General features: G+C 48.3%; 1 protein-coding gene and 1 pseudogene across 1 annotated transcript in view; both read left to right on the top strand.

The window, feature by feature from the left end:
• The window catches only part of DHRS7 (dehydrogenase/reductase 7), an 88,905-nt gene that overhangs the window by 23,530 nt on the left and 51,468 nt on the right, over positions 1-13,907 (top strand). The window contains exon 3 of the mRNA XM_063947758.1: positions 8,908-9,014. Coding sequence (XP_063803828.1) covers positions 8,908-9,014 — 107 coding nt within the window. The remainder of the gene's footprint in view (positions 1-8,907; positions 9,015-13,907) is intronic.
• LOC134981824 (5S ribosomal RNA) lies at positions 2,356-2,474 on the top strand (annotated as a pseudogene).

The raw sequence follows: 13,907 nt of genomic DNA on the forward strand, positions 1-13,907 counted from the left end.
GGTCCTGGTGACCACGGATGCCAGCCTTCGAGGTTGGGGGGCAGTCACACAGGGAAGAAACTTCCAAGGACAATGGTCAAGTCAGGAGACTTCCCTACACATAAATATTCTGGAACGAAGGGCCATTTACAATGCCCTAAGTCAGGCAAGACCCCTGCTTCAAAACCAGCCGGTGCTGATCCAGTCAGACAACATCACGGCGGTCGCCCATGTAAACCGACAGGGCGGCACAAGAAGCAGGATGGCAATGGCAGAAGCCACAAGGATTCTCCGATGGGCGGAAAATCATGTGTTGGCACTGTCAGCAGTGTTCATTCCAGGAGTGGACAACTGGGAAGCAGACTTTCTCAGCAGACACAGAAGTCTTCCAAATGATTGTACACCATTGGGAAAGGCCACAGGTGGACATGATGGCGTCCCGCCTCAACAAAAAGCTAAAAAGATATTGCGCCAGGTCAAGGGACCCTCAGGCGATAGCTGTGGACGCTCTGGTAACACCGTGGGTGTACCAGTCGGTGTATGTGTTCCCTCCTCTGCCTCTCATACCCAAGGTACTGAGAATAATAAGAAGGAGAGGAGTAAGAACTATACTCGTGGTTCCGGATTGGCCAAGAAGATCTTGGTACCCAGAACTTCAAGAAATGATCTCAGAGGACCCATGGAGTCTGCCGCTCGGATAGGACCTGCTGCAGCAGGGGCCCTGTCTGTTCCAAGACTTACCGCGGCTGCGTTTGACAGCATGGCGGTTGAACACCGGATCCTAAAGGAAAAGGGCATTCCGGAGGAAGTCATTCCTACGCTGATTAAGGCTAGGAAAGATGTGACCGCAAATCATTATCACCGCATATGGCGAAAATATGTTGCTTGGTGTGAGGCCAGGAAGGCCCCAACGGAGGAATTTCAACTGGGTCGATTTCTGCACTTCCTACAGTCAGGAGCGACTATGGGCCTAAAATTGGGTTCCATTAAGGTCCAGATTTCGGCTCTGTCCATTTTCTTCCAAAAAGAACTGGCTTCACTGCCTGAAGTTCAGACTTTTGTTAAGGGAGTGCTGCATATTCAGCCCCCGTTTGTGCCTCCAGTGGCACCGTGGGATCTCAACGTGGTGTTGGATTTCCTGAAGTCGCATTGGTTTGAACCACTTAAATCCGTGGAGCTAAAATACCTCACGTGGAAAGTGGTCATGCTGTTGGCCTTGGCGTCGGCCAGGCGTGTATCAGAATTGGCGGTTTTGTCATGCAAAAGCCTTTATCTGATTTTTCATATGGATATGGCGGAATTGAGGACTCGTTCCCAATTCCTTCCTAAGGTGGTATCAGCTTTTCATGTGAACCAACCTATTGTGGTGCCTGCGGCTACTTGGGACTTGGAGGACTCCAAGTTGCTGGACGTAGTCAGGGCCCTGAAAATATATATTTCCAGGACGGCTGGAATCAGGAAAACTGACTCGCTATTTATCCTGTATGCACCCAACAAGCTGGGTGCTCCTGCTTCTAAGCAGACTATTGCTCGCTGGATCTGTAGCACGATTCAACTTGCACATTCTGCGGCTGGACTGCCGCATCCTAAATCTGTTAAAGCCCATTCCACGAGGAAAGTGGGCTCTTCTTGGGCGGCTGCCCGAGGGGTCTCGGCTTTACAACTTTGCCGAGCTGCTACTTGGTCGGTTTCAAACACTTTTGCAAGATTCTACAAGTTTGATACCCTGGCTGAGGAGGACCTTGAGTTTGCTCATTCGGTGCTGCAGTCTCATCCACACTCTCCTGCCCGTTTGGGAGCTCTGGTATAATCCCTATGGTCCTTACGGAGTTCCCAGCATCCACTAGGACGTTAGAGAAAATAAGATTTTACTCACCGGTAAATCTATTTCTCGTAGTCCGTAGTGGATGCTGGGCGCCCATCCCAAGTGCGGATTGTCTGCAAAACTTGTATATAGTTATTGCTTAACTAAAGGGTTATTGTTATGAGCCATCTGTTCGTGAGGCTCAGTTGTTATTCATACTGTTGACTGGATATAGTATCACGAGTTGTACGGTGTGATTGGTGTGGCTGGTATAAGTCTTACCCGGGATTTCAAATCCTTCCTTATTGTGTCAGCTCTTCCAGGCACAGTTTCCTAACTGAGGTCTGGAGGAGGGGCATAGAGGGAGGAGCCAGTGCACACCAGGTAGTCCTAAATCTTTCTTAGTTGTGCCCAGTCTCCTGCGGAGCCGCCGCTATTCCCCATGGTCCTTACGGAGTTCCCAGCATCCACTACGGACTACGAGAAATAGATTTACCGGTGAGTAAAATCTTATTTTTCCTAATTTGCTTCAGTAGTGGCCATCGTCCATGCTGATAGGTATTTTCTTGACTCTCTACAGTCATACCATGCTGGACATGCCCGATCTCGTCTGATCTTGGAAGCCAAGCAGCATTGGGCCTGGTCAGTACCAGAAAGGGTGACCCTCTGGGAATACCGGGTACTGTAGCAATAAGGAACATACCTCACGCTGATCAGCAAATTTCATCATAGTTAATCTTGCAATTAATTCACCCCAGCTGACCAGTCCTACAGGAGTCCGGATTCACAAAAGCCGGTTTTCTATTATCTCTTATGAATATACAAGTGTATATCAAATCATAATTTCATAGAGATAACAGGAATATCTCATATTTTCGCTTCTGACAAACGTCAAACATTAATACTCACTTACAAACCAGTGGGTGTACAGATAAACTTTCTGTCACCCTCTGTATACTAAGTGAGTTACATATTACTTCATCGTCATTGAATTTTTGTTGTTTAATACTTGTTTTAACTTATACTGCTGACATACAGCAATATTTTTATCATTCTTTCGTCTGTACTACATTAAAAGTTAAGTTTTATCCTATCTTTCACATAAATTGTAATAGCCCTATCCATTTTTCTATCAGTTTATATAAACAAAAGTGTGCCCCTGAGAGACATAATTAATAGTCCCCCTTTTTTTTGCATCTGCAAAACAACCCTTTAATAGTTTGTTACTGAACAAATGTCTGGGAGCACCACCAACCCTGTTCTACTTTAAAAGCCTTAATTGGCGAAGTAGGTAGCTTTATGTTGGTTGATATTTCTGCTACATATGATATATACAAATTGAATGACAATTATTGTACAATCAGGACCAGTGCAGATCCCTAAAACCCCCACCTGATCCTGGGACTGTTTGGGCAAATCCTCCTCTGTAAAGCCACCTGCATGTCGGTGCTGTGCATTTTACAGGACACAAGTATTCTACATGTCTGTTGCCAGTGTTAGTTAAGAAAAAGTGCATTTAGTCAGGGTTATTTAGTACAAGTACCCTGTGATATACATCCAGTCTTTACTGTGCATTGTTATATCTATTGAGTGTATAGCTATACTTAGTATTACACTGTATTGCTAGTCCAGTGCAGTTTTATTGCATGTCATAATTTCTGCATTGCACATTGTGACTGTGTGTGTGCATATAGCTGCTGTGTGACCTCCATTTCGTGTATCTCACTCAGATTGCTATCCCTATATTCTGTAACCTGAGGGGGGGGGGGGGGGGCAGATATAACATGTGGAGAGAGAGTTAGATTTGGGTATGTTATATTGTTTCTTTGCAGAGTAAATACTGTCTGCTTTATTTTTACACTGCAATTTAGATTTCAGTTTGATCACACTCCACCCAAATCTAACTCTCTCTGCACGTAATATCTGCCTCCCCTGCAGTGCACATGGTTTTGTCCCAACTGCTAACAAATTTGCTGCTGCGATCAACTCTGAATTACCCCCTAAGTGCGTCAGGATTATTACTTAATATAGGTGTTTCACAAGATATACTTACTGTGTATTTTTCTCTGTGATTTTTTTAGTCACCATTTACCTCTGGAACTCTTTGTGCTAATATACTACACAGGGGGTTCTTGTCAGGTGTTGTGCTGCTGATATTGTACTGGGTTGCCTTGAATTGAGCTTTCAGACATGTCCGCTACAAGAGGCGACTGAGCTGGGGCTGATCCCACATTGCATGGTGGTGACACTGCAGACACATTAGAGGAAAACATAGCAGCAGAGGGTTCAGGTTCTGGGGGTTCCCTACCCCACAGTGGGACCGTAGCAACAGGGGGTGTATAATGACCCACCTTGGGCTACTTTCTCCACGTTATTGAATACGCTGGTAACTAGTTACAGCAATTGAACCAATCACTGACTAAACAGAAATCTCACCCTCTTCCCCATAAGACCAAGGGGTCCTCTAAGCGGGCTATTACTTCCTCACAATCCACCAACGTCGCAGACACTTCGTCTGATGAGGATGGCGTTTATACTGACCCCACAGACACTGATACTGATATTTCTGATGGGGAATCTGTTTCACAGGTGGATGTTCCTGACTTGTTGGAGGCTATAAGGATAATTCTTCAAATTACTGATGACCCAGAGCCTGATACTGCCCCTAAGAAACCGGACAGATTTAAACGTCAAAGTGGTTAAACAGGCTTTGCCTCACTCTGACCATTTAGTTGACATATGTCAGGAATCCTGGGAAAATCCAGGAAAGAAATTCACGCCTCACAAGAAGAAGCTAGCTCGCATTCCCCTCGCGGTGGAGCTGAGTAAAAATTGGGAGACACCCCCCGCCAGTGGATTCGCAAGTGGTGCGGCTGGTGGTATCCTCAGCTCTGCCTGTAACTACCGTCACGTCTCTGAAAGAACCGACGGATAAGCGTGTGGAGGGCTGTCTAAAGGCGATTTACACCCTAGCAGGTGCTGCGCATCGGCCCACCATTGCAGTGACTTGGGCTATTGAAGCGTTGGCTCAGGAGTTGGAAGCTGAGCTGCCTTCCAACGTTTCTGATCATGCTAGACAATGTCTATCGTATATTGTCACAGCTTCTCATTATATTACGGAGGCGGCTTCTGATGCCGGTATTCTGGCGGCCAAGGCTTCTACTACGTCCATTTTGGTTTGCCGGATTCTATGGTTGCGGTACTGGTCTGTGGATCTGGACTCTAAGAAAACCCTGGAGGTGCTTCCTTTTAAGGGAGACATTCTTTTCAGAGAAGACCTCAATAAGATAATGGCTGACTTAGCCTCTGCTAAAACAGCTTGTCTACCTAGTACTGCTACTGCTCCTTCGGTACCGAAGGCTAAGAGTACTTCCTTTCGCTCCTTTCATCCTTCAGGGAAAGCAAAGGGTCAGGCGTACCCGAAACAGGCTCGCACTTTCAAATCCACTAAGCCCAAACCTAAACGGGCCTGGGCTGCCCGTCAGCCTGCTTCCAAAACTGACAAGCCTGCTGCATGATGGGGCTGGCCTCCCTCTGGGGGATGCCAGAATGGGGGGCTGACTTCTAGGGTTTACCCAGGAATGGTTGAAGACCACTTACGATGCCTGGGTACAGGAAGTCGTCACTCAAGGTTACGCCGTATCCTTCAAGAATTATCCCCCTCATCGATTTTGCCTGACAGACGTCCCTTCGGATCAGGTGAAGGCAAAGACTTTTCATTCGGTGGTACAGTCCCTCCTGGACACAGGAGTGGTAGTACAGGTGCCTCTGGCTCAGAGAGGCAAGGGGTACTATTCACCGCTGTTCCTAGTCCCGAAACCGAATGGGTCCTCTCAGCCCATTCTCAACCTCAAGTCCTTGAACAAATTTGTGAGGGTCTCCAAGTTTCGTATGGAAACTCTTCGCTCTATTGTTCTGGCCTTGGAACCTGGGGATTATATGGTCTCCCTGGACATACAGGATGCTTACCTGCATATTCCCATTGCAATGTCGCATCAGCAGTACCTGAGGTTTGCGATTGGCAACCTCCATTACCAATTTTGGGCGTTACCTTTTGGTTTGACCACAGCTCCGTGAGTCTTCACCAAGGTCATGGTGGTAATGACGGCTGTACTATGCCGTCAAGGGGTCAGGATCCTGCCGTATCTGGACGACTTGTTGATCCTGGCGAATTCCCCAGAAATTCTCCTACGCCATCTGGATCTGACGCTCCAGTTTCTGCAAGCCCACGGGTGGCTCATCAACTGGAAGAAATCTTCCCTGGTCCCTGCTCAGAGCATGGTGCACCTGTGGGCGTTGTTAGACACTCACAACCAGCGGTTGTTCTTGTCTCAGGAGAAGGTCCTGAAACTTCAGGACAGGATTCAACGCTTCCTATCTCGTCTGCAATTGTCGATACATTCGGCGATGCAAGTGCTAGGTCTCATGGTGTCTGCTTTCGACATGGTAGAGTATGCTCAATTACATTCCCGCCCTCTACAGAAATTGATTCTCCCAGTGGGAATGCCTGCCTCACTGGATCAGGTCTCACATGATCTCCTTGTCTCCGGAGGTCCGTCTGTCACTGAGCTGGTGGCTTCAGGACCAACGATTGAGCAGGGGTTGTCCCTTCTGGATCTCCAACTGGGTCCTTCTGATGACTGATACCAGTTTGAGAGGTTGGGGCGCGGTGTTGGAGCAACACTCCCTTCAGGGTCGGTGGACCAAGGAGGAGTCTCTCCTCCCGATAAACATTCTGGAACTGCGGGCGGTGTTCAATGCTCTGAACTTGGCCCAGCATTTAATACAGAACAGACCTGTTCAAGTACAATCGGACAACGCCACCACAGTGGCGTACATAAATCATCAAGGCGGCACTCACTTCCCTCATTGCCATGCGGCTGCATCAAGAATTCTTCAGTGGGCAGAACGCCATCTGCTAGCCATATCGGCAGTGTTCATTCCGGGGGTCCTAAACTGGGAAGCGGACTTCATCAGGCTTCAGGACGTACACGCTGGAGAGTGGAGCCTCCATCCAGAAGTATTTCAACTCCTAGTGGACAAGTGGGTTTCCCAGATGTGGACCTGATGGCGTCTCGACACAATCACAAGGTTCCGGTGTTCAGAGCAAGGACAAGGGATCCTCAAGCAGCGTTCGTGGACGCTCTGGCAATTCCATGGAACTTTCAGTTGCCATACGTGTTCCCTCCGTTGTCACTCCTGCCCAGAGTAATAAGGAAGTTCAAGCAAGAATGAGGACTCCTACTTCTGATCGCTCCCGCGTGGCCCAGACGGCATTGGTTCTCAGACCTTTAGGGTCTCTCGATAGAGCGGCCCCTTCTACTTCCGCAGCACCCAGATCTCCTCGTTCAGGGCCCCTGTGTATATCCAGATTTAGCCCGGTTGGCTGTTGAAGCTTCCATCTTGAAGGCCAGAGGATTTCTGAGGCGGTCATTCAAATTATGTTGAAGGCCCGGAAAACGGCTTCTGCTCGGATTTAACATAGGGTCTAGAATTCTTACTTTGCTTGGTGCGCCACTAACAATCACGTTGCTTACAAGTTTAGTACGGCCAAACTTTTTGGCCTTTCTACAACAGGGCCTGGACTTGGGCCTTCGTTTGGCCTCCATCAAGGCTCATATTTCAGCCTTGTCGGTTTTGTTACAGAGAAAAATTGCGACTTTACCTGATGTTCATACGTTCACTCGGGGTGTGTTGTGGATTTAACCTCCTTATGTCCCGCCTGTGGCACCTTGGGACTTGTCGGTGGTTCTGGAGGCGTTGCAAGGGTCTCCGTTTGAGCCCCTTGAATCTGCAGACCTCAAGTGGCTTTCTCTTAAGGTATTTTTTCTGCTGGCTATTGCCTCTGCTAGATGGGTGTCGGATCTGGGTACCTTTTCTTGTAGGTCCCCATATCTGATTTTTCACTGTGTCCGGGCGGTTCTTAGAACACGTCCCGGGTACTTACCTAAGGTGGTGTCTTCTTTCCACCTTAATCAGGAGATCGTGGTTCCGGCCTTTGCCTCTCCTGACTTGTCTTCTAAAGAGCGGTCTTTGGATGTGGTACGGGCTCTCCGTATCTATGTGAAGAGAACTGCATCCCTTCGGAAGTCTGATTCACTTTGTACCATTTGGCTTTCACAAACATGGCTGGCCTGCTCACAAGCCGACCCCTGCCAGATGGATTAGAATGGTGATTGCACATGCTTATGTACAGGCTGGCCTTCCAGCTCCTGCTACCATCAAGGCCCATTCTACTCGGTCTGTTGGCCCTTCTTGGGCGGCCCGCCGTGGTGCGTCCCTTGAACAATTGTGGAAGGCGGCTACGTGGTCCTCAGTGAACACGTTCATAAGGTTCTATGCCTTCGATACTTCCGCCTCCCAGGATGCTTCCTTTGGATGCTGGATTTTTGTGCCTGCTACAGTGCGTCCCCTCCCATGAGGAACTGCTTTAGGACATCCCAAATGTCATTCCCTGTGGAGCCCAGTGTACGCCGCAGCAGAAAACGAGATTCATGGTAAGAACTTACCGTTGTAAAATCTTTCTGCAAAGTACTCTGGGCTTCACAGGGCACCCACCCTGACGCACTTAGCTTCTTTGGGTTGGTATGGCATTAGCCGCTGACACTTCCTCCTGTCGTGAGAATGTGGTGTATGTGGCTACTAACGGTTGTCGTCTTTTACCATTGGACTGGTTAACAAAAACTGAGCTCCTTTGCACGGAGGCGGGGTTATAGAGGAGGCGGTGCTATGCATTCTGGGAAGAAGGTCAAAGCTTTTAGCCTGTTGGTGCCTCGGATCAAGATCCTACTCTACACCCTAATGTCATTCCCTGTGCAGCCCAGTGTACCTCGCAGAAAGATTTAACAACGGTAAGTTCTTACCATAAATCTCGTTTTTCTTTCGTGTCAGAAGAGCTTTGTTTATTCATTTGTTGCTTACTGTATGTTACCATATGTCTGAAGGCACCATTGATTTGGCATTAAGTGCTCTGATTTAGGTTCATTTACAAAGCACATTACAACACAGTATCACAGGCAACAGTGTTCTGATTAAATATATATAATATATATATAATTTACAAAATTTAGCTGCGAAGGTGGCATTCCATATAAGATTTATTTATAATTTTTTGTTATTAACAGAAATCAGCCATTTACAAGATGGAGATGTTTTAATTGTTCCCCTTGACCTAACCAATCTAAGTACACACAAAGCAGCAACGGATCAAGTGATTGAACATTTTGGCAGAGTAAGTGCTTTTGTTTTTCTTTTCAGTACAGCCACTTCCATATTCATTCAGAGATTCTATAAATATGGTAGATCTTCGTCTTTCGCCGAACAAGCTACACTTTGGTACTGCACTCTATACATTTTGTGTTGTTAATAAATGTTCGGTTGCGTTGCACACAAGCCCATTATTGTGGCCTGATCACCAAGCATCCACGTCAATGAAGCAGTGGATAGGCTGGGACCAACCAAGTGGATCAATGGTGTTGTCAGGGAAAACAAAAGAGGAACACTTTAGATAAAATATGTATGTCTGTTCACTGTCCACGTATAGAGATCACACTCATCACAGCCACCTTCATTTTCTGACATACCTTCTCAAAATTCCATCAGTGATAATTGGCTTTGAACCTGATAATGGGTCCTTTTACCACTAAATACAAACTTTATTGCTCCTTCCTGGCAATTAGAGGGTCAGTCTTTCCGCTTGGCATGAGCAGAGAAAAACAGAATAAGGTCCAAGTTTGAACAACTGCCAAGGAGTGTTGTGTATATCTTGTCACTTATCATTCGGTTTTTGTGGTATTTTTGGAAGGGATTGGGGTAGCATTATTATTATCCTTTATTTATGTGGCGCCACACGGGTTCCGCAGTGCCCAATTACAGAGTACATAGGCACATAATCAAAAGAGGAAAACAGTGACTAAAGGCACATGCACACTAGAAGACATGACCAATGTGAAAGATGAACAATGTGGACGATGAGCAATTTTCCCTTGAACTTCCCAGAGCCCTGACAAACACGAAATTGAGTGTACACACTAAGCATTTTGAAAGATATATTTGGAATTGGCACCTATTTTACATATTTTAATGTTAGGAAGGCATTTCTGGGTGCGTGGGCAGGGCTGTAGAAGGAACCAATGAAGGTTTTTTGTTTTTTTTTCACCCACCTCCCCACCAATTTCCACTGTGCCACCAACTTAATAAAAAATTCATTATAATGGGTTCAAAATATATATATATATATATACCGTATATACTCGAGTATAAGCCGACTTTTTCAGCACTTTTTTTTGTGCTGAAAAAGCCACCTCGGCTTATACTCGAGTCAGTGCAGGCAGAGGCAGAGCAGTGTGAAGGAGGGACATGGAGCGCACAGCGCGCGGCGCTCCTGTGTCCCTCCTGCATCTCCGGCGGCAGCAGCGGCGGTTCTATTACAGGAAATACCCGTTCGTGACCTCTGATCACGAACCGGCACTTCCTATAATAGACCCGCCGCGGCCGCCGAAGATGCAGGAGGGACACAGGAGAGCCGCGCACGCTGTGTGCTTCGTGTCCCTCCAGAAGACAGCGCGGGATCGACGGAGGGGTAAGTAACAGCACTGTGGGGCATACCTGGCACTTGGGGAGGGAACGTATCTGGCAGCACTGTGGGGGCATATCTGGCAGCACTGTGGGGGCATATCTGGCAGCACTGTGGGGGCATAACTGGCAGCACTGTGGGGGCATATCTGGCAGCACTGTGGGGGCATATCTGGCAGCACTGTGGGGGCATAACTGGCAGCACTGTGGGGGCATATCTGGCAGCACTGTGGGGGCATATCTGGCAGCACTGTGGGGGCATATCTGGCAGCACTGTGGGGGCATATCTGGCAGCACTGTGGGGGCATATCTGGCAGCACTGTGGGGGCATATCTGGCAGCACTGTGGGGGCATATCTGGCAGCACTGTGGGGGCATATCTGGCAGCACTGTGGGGGCATATCTGGCAGCACTGTGGGGGCATAACTGGCAGCACTGTGGGGGCATAACTGGCAGCACTGTGGGGGCATATCTGGCAGCACTGTGGGGGCATATCTGGCAGCACTGTGGGGGCATAACTGGCAGCACTGTGGGGGCATATCTGGCAGCACTGTGGGGGCATATCTGGCAGCACTGTGGGGGCATAACTGGCAGCACTGTGGGGGCATATCTGGCAGCACTGTGGGGGCATATCTGGCAGCACTGTGGGGGCATATCTGGCAGCACTGTGGGGGCATATCTGGCAGCACTGTGGGGGCATATCTGGCAGCACTGTGGGGGCATATCTGGCAGCACTGTGGGGGCATATCTGGCAGCACTGTGGGGGCATAACTGGCAGCACTGTGGGGGCATATCTGGCAGCACTGTGGGGGCATATCTGGCAGCACTGTGGGGGCATATCTGGCAGCACTGTGGGGGCATATCTGGCAGCACTGTGGGGGCATATCTGGCAGCACTGTGGGGGCATATCTGGCAGCACTGTGGGGGCATATCTGGCAGCACTGTGGGGGCATATCTGGCAGCACTGTGGGGGCATATCTGGCAGCACTGTGGGGGCATAACTGGCAGCACTGTGGGGGCATATCTGGCAGCACTGTGGGGGCATATCTGGCAGCACTGTGGGGGCATATCTGGCAGCACTGTGGGGGCATATCTGGCAGCACTGTGGGGGCATATCTGGCAGCACTGTGGGGGCATATCTGGCAGCACTGTGGGGGCATATCTGGCACTATGAGGGCATATCTGGCACTGAGGGCTGTGTACGGCTAGAGCTGCATTTCCCACCCTAGGCTTATACTCGAGTCAATAAGTTTTCCCAGGTTTTTGTGGTAGAATTAGGTGCCTCGGCTTATATTCGGGTCGACTTATACTCGAGTATATACGGTATATATATATATATATATATATATAATATATTTCTCTAACGTCCTAGTGGATGCTGGGGACTCCGTAAGGACCATGGGGAATAGACGGGCTCCGCAGGAGACTGGGCACTCTAAGAAAGATTTAGTACTACTGGTGTGCACTGGCTCCTCCCTCTATGCCCCTCCTCCAGACCTCAGTTAGAATCTGTGCCCGGCCAGAGCTGGGTGCTTTTAGTGGGCTCTCCTGAGCTTGCTAATAAGAAAGTATTTTAGTTAGGTTTTTTATTTTCAGAGAGCTTCTGCTGGCAACAGACTCTCTGCTACGAGGGACTGAGGGGAGAGAAGCAAACCTACTAACTGTGGCTAGGTTGCGCTTCTTAGGCTACTGGACACCATTAGCTCCAGAGGGTTCGAACACAGGATCTTAACCTTGGTCGTCCGTTCCCGGAGCCGCGCCGCCGTACCCCTCGCAGAGCCAGAAGACAGAAGCCGGCAGAAGCAAGAAGACATCGAAATCGGCGGCAGAAGACTCCTGTCTTCACATGAGGTAGCGCACAGCACTGCAGCTGTGTGCCATTGCTCCCACACTAACCCACACACTCCGGTCACTGTAGGGCGCAGGGGGGGGCGCCCTGGGCAACAATTAAGTACCTCCTGGCAAAAGCAGCATATATACAGTTGGACACTGTTATATGCATGAGCCCCCGCCATTAATTTTACACAAAATCGCGGGAGAAGCCCGCCGCTGATGGGGCGGGGCCTTCTTCCTCAGCACTCACCAGCGCCATTTTCTCTCCACAGCTCCGCTGAGAGTAAGCTCCCCAGGCTCTCCCCTGCACGATAGAGAGGGTGAAAAAGAGAGGGGGGGCACATAAATTTGGCGTAAAAACAATATATACAGCAGCTACTGGGTTAACACTAAGTTACTGTGTGATTCCTGGGTCATATAGCGCTGGGCTGTGTGCTGGCATACTCTCTCTCTGTCTCTCCAAAGGGCCTTGTGGGGGAACTGTCTTCAAATAGAGCATCCCCTGTGTGTGTGGTGTGTCGGTACGTGTGTGTCGACATGTCTGAGGTAAAAGGCTCCCATAAGGAGGAGATAGAGCAAATATGTGTGTGAGAGGGTGTCTCCGTCGACAACGCCGACACCTGTTTGGATATGTGTAAGTGCTGAGGTGAATTTATTGCACAAAAGATTAGAGAACAGACAGGAAATCTACCCATGTCTGTCCCTATGTCACAGAGACCTTCAGAGTCTCACAATGCTCACTATCCAAAATAATAAACACTGATATCGACACGGAGTTTGACTCCAGTGTCGACTACGATAATGCACAGTTACAGCCAAGATGGCTGAAAGGTATTCAATATATGATTATTGTAATAAAAGATGATTTGCATATCACTGATGACTCATTGTCCCTGACACAAGGGTACAAATGTTAAGGGGAAGAAAGCTGAGGTAAATTTCCCTCCTCTCATGAGGAAAAAGAGCGGGAATCTCCAGACAAGAGACTGCAGCTTCCCACAAAAAATTCTCAGGCAGTATCCTTTCCCCACTAGGGCCAGGATGTGTTGGAAATCTTCCCCTAGGGTGTCCTGTTTGCACAGAAGGTAGCACTAGCTATTCTCAGGGATCCTGCAGATAGCGTGCACATTCTAGTATACTACTCAGACCGGCGATTGTGTCGGCATGGGTTTATAGCGCTGTGGCAGCGTGGACAGGTACCTTATCAGCAGAGATTGAGACCCTAGCATGCATATATATGTATGTATATATGTGTATATATGTGTGTATATGTATGTATGTATGTATGTATGTATGTATATATATATATATATATATATATGTATATATATATGTGTATATATATATATATATATATATATATATATATATATATATATATATATAATATATTTCTCTGACGTCCTAGTGGATGCTGGGGACTCCATAAGGACCATGGGGAATAGCGGCTCCGCAGGAGACTGGGCACAAAAGTAAAGCTTTAGAACTACCTGGTGTGCACTGGCTCCTCCCCCTATGACCCTCCTCCAAGCCTCAGTTAGATTTTTGTGCCCGAACGAGAAGGGTGCACACTAGGTGGCTCTCCTGAGCTGCTTAGTGAAAAGTTTAGTTTTAGGTTTTTTATGTTCAGTGAGACCTGCTGGCAACAGGCTCACTGCATCGAGGGACTAAGGGGAGAAGAAGCGAACTCACCTGCGTGCAGAGTGGATTGGGCTTCT

Source organism: Pseudophryne corroboree, chromosome 12 (genome assembly GCF_028390025.1).
Source record: "Pseudophryne corroboree isolate aPseCor3 chromosome 12, aPseCor3.hap2, whole genome shotgun sequence".
Taxonomy (NCBI): Eukaryota; Metazoa; Chordata; class Amphibia; order Anura; family Myobatrachidae; genus Pseudophryne; species Pseudophryne corroboree.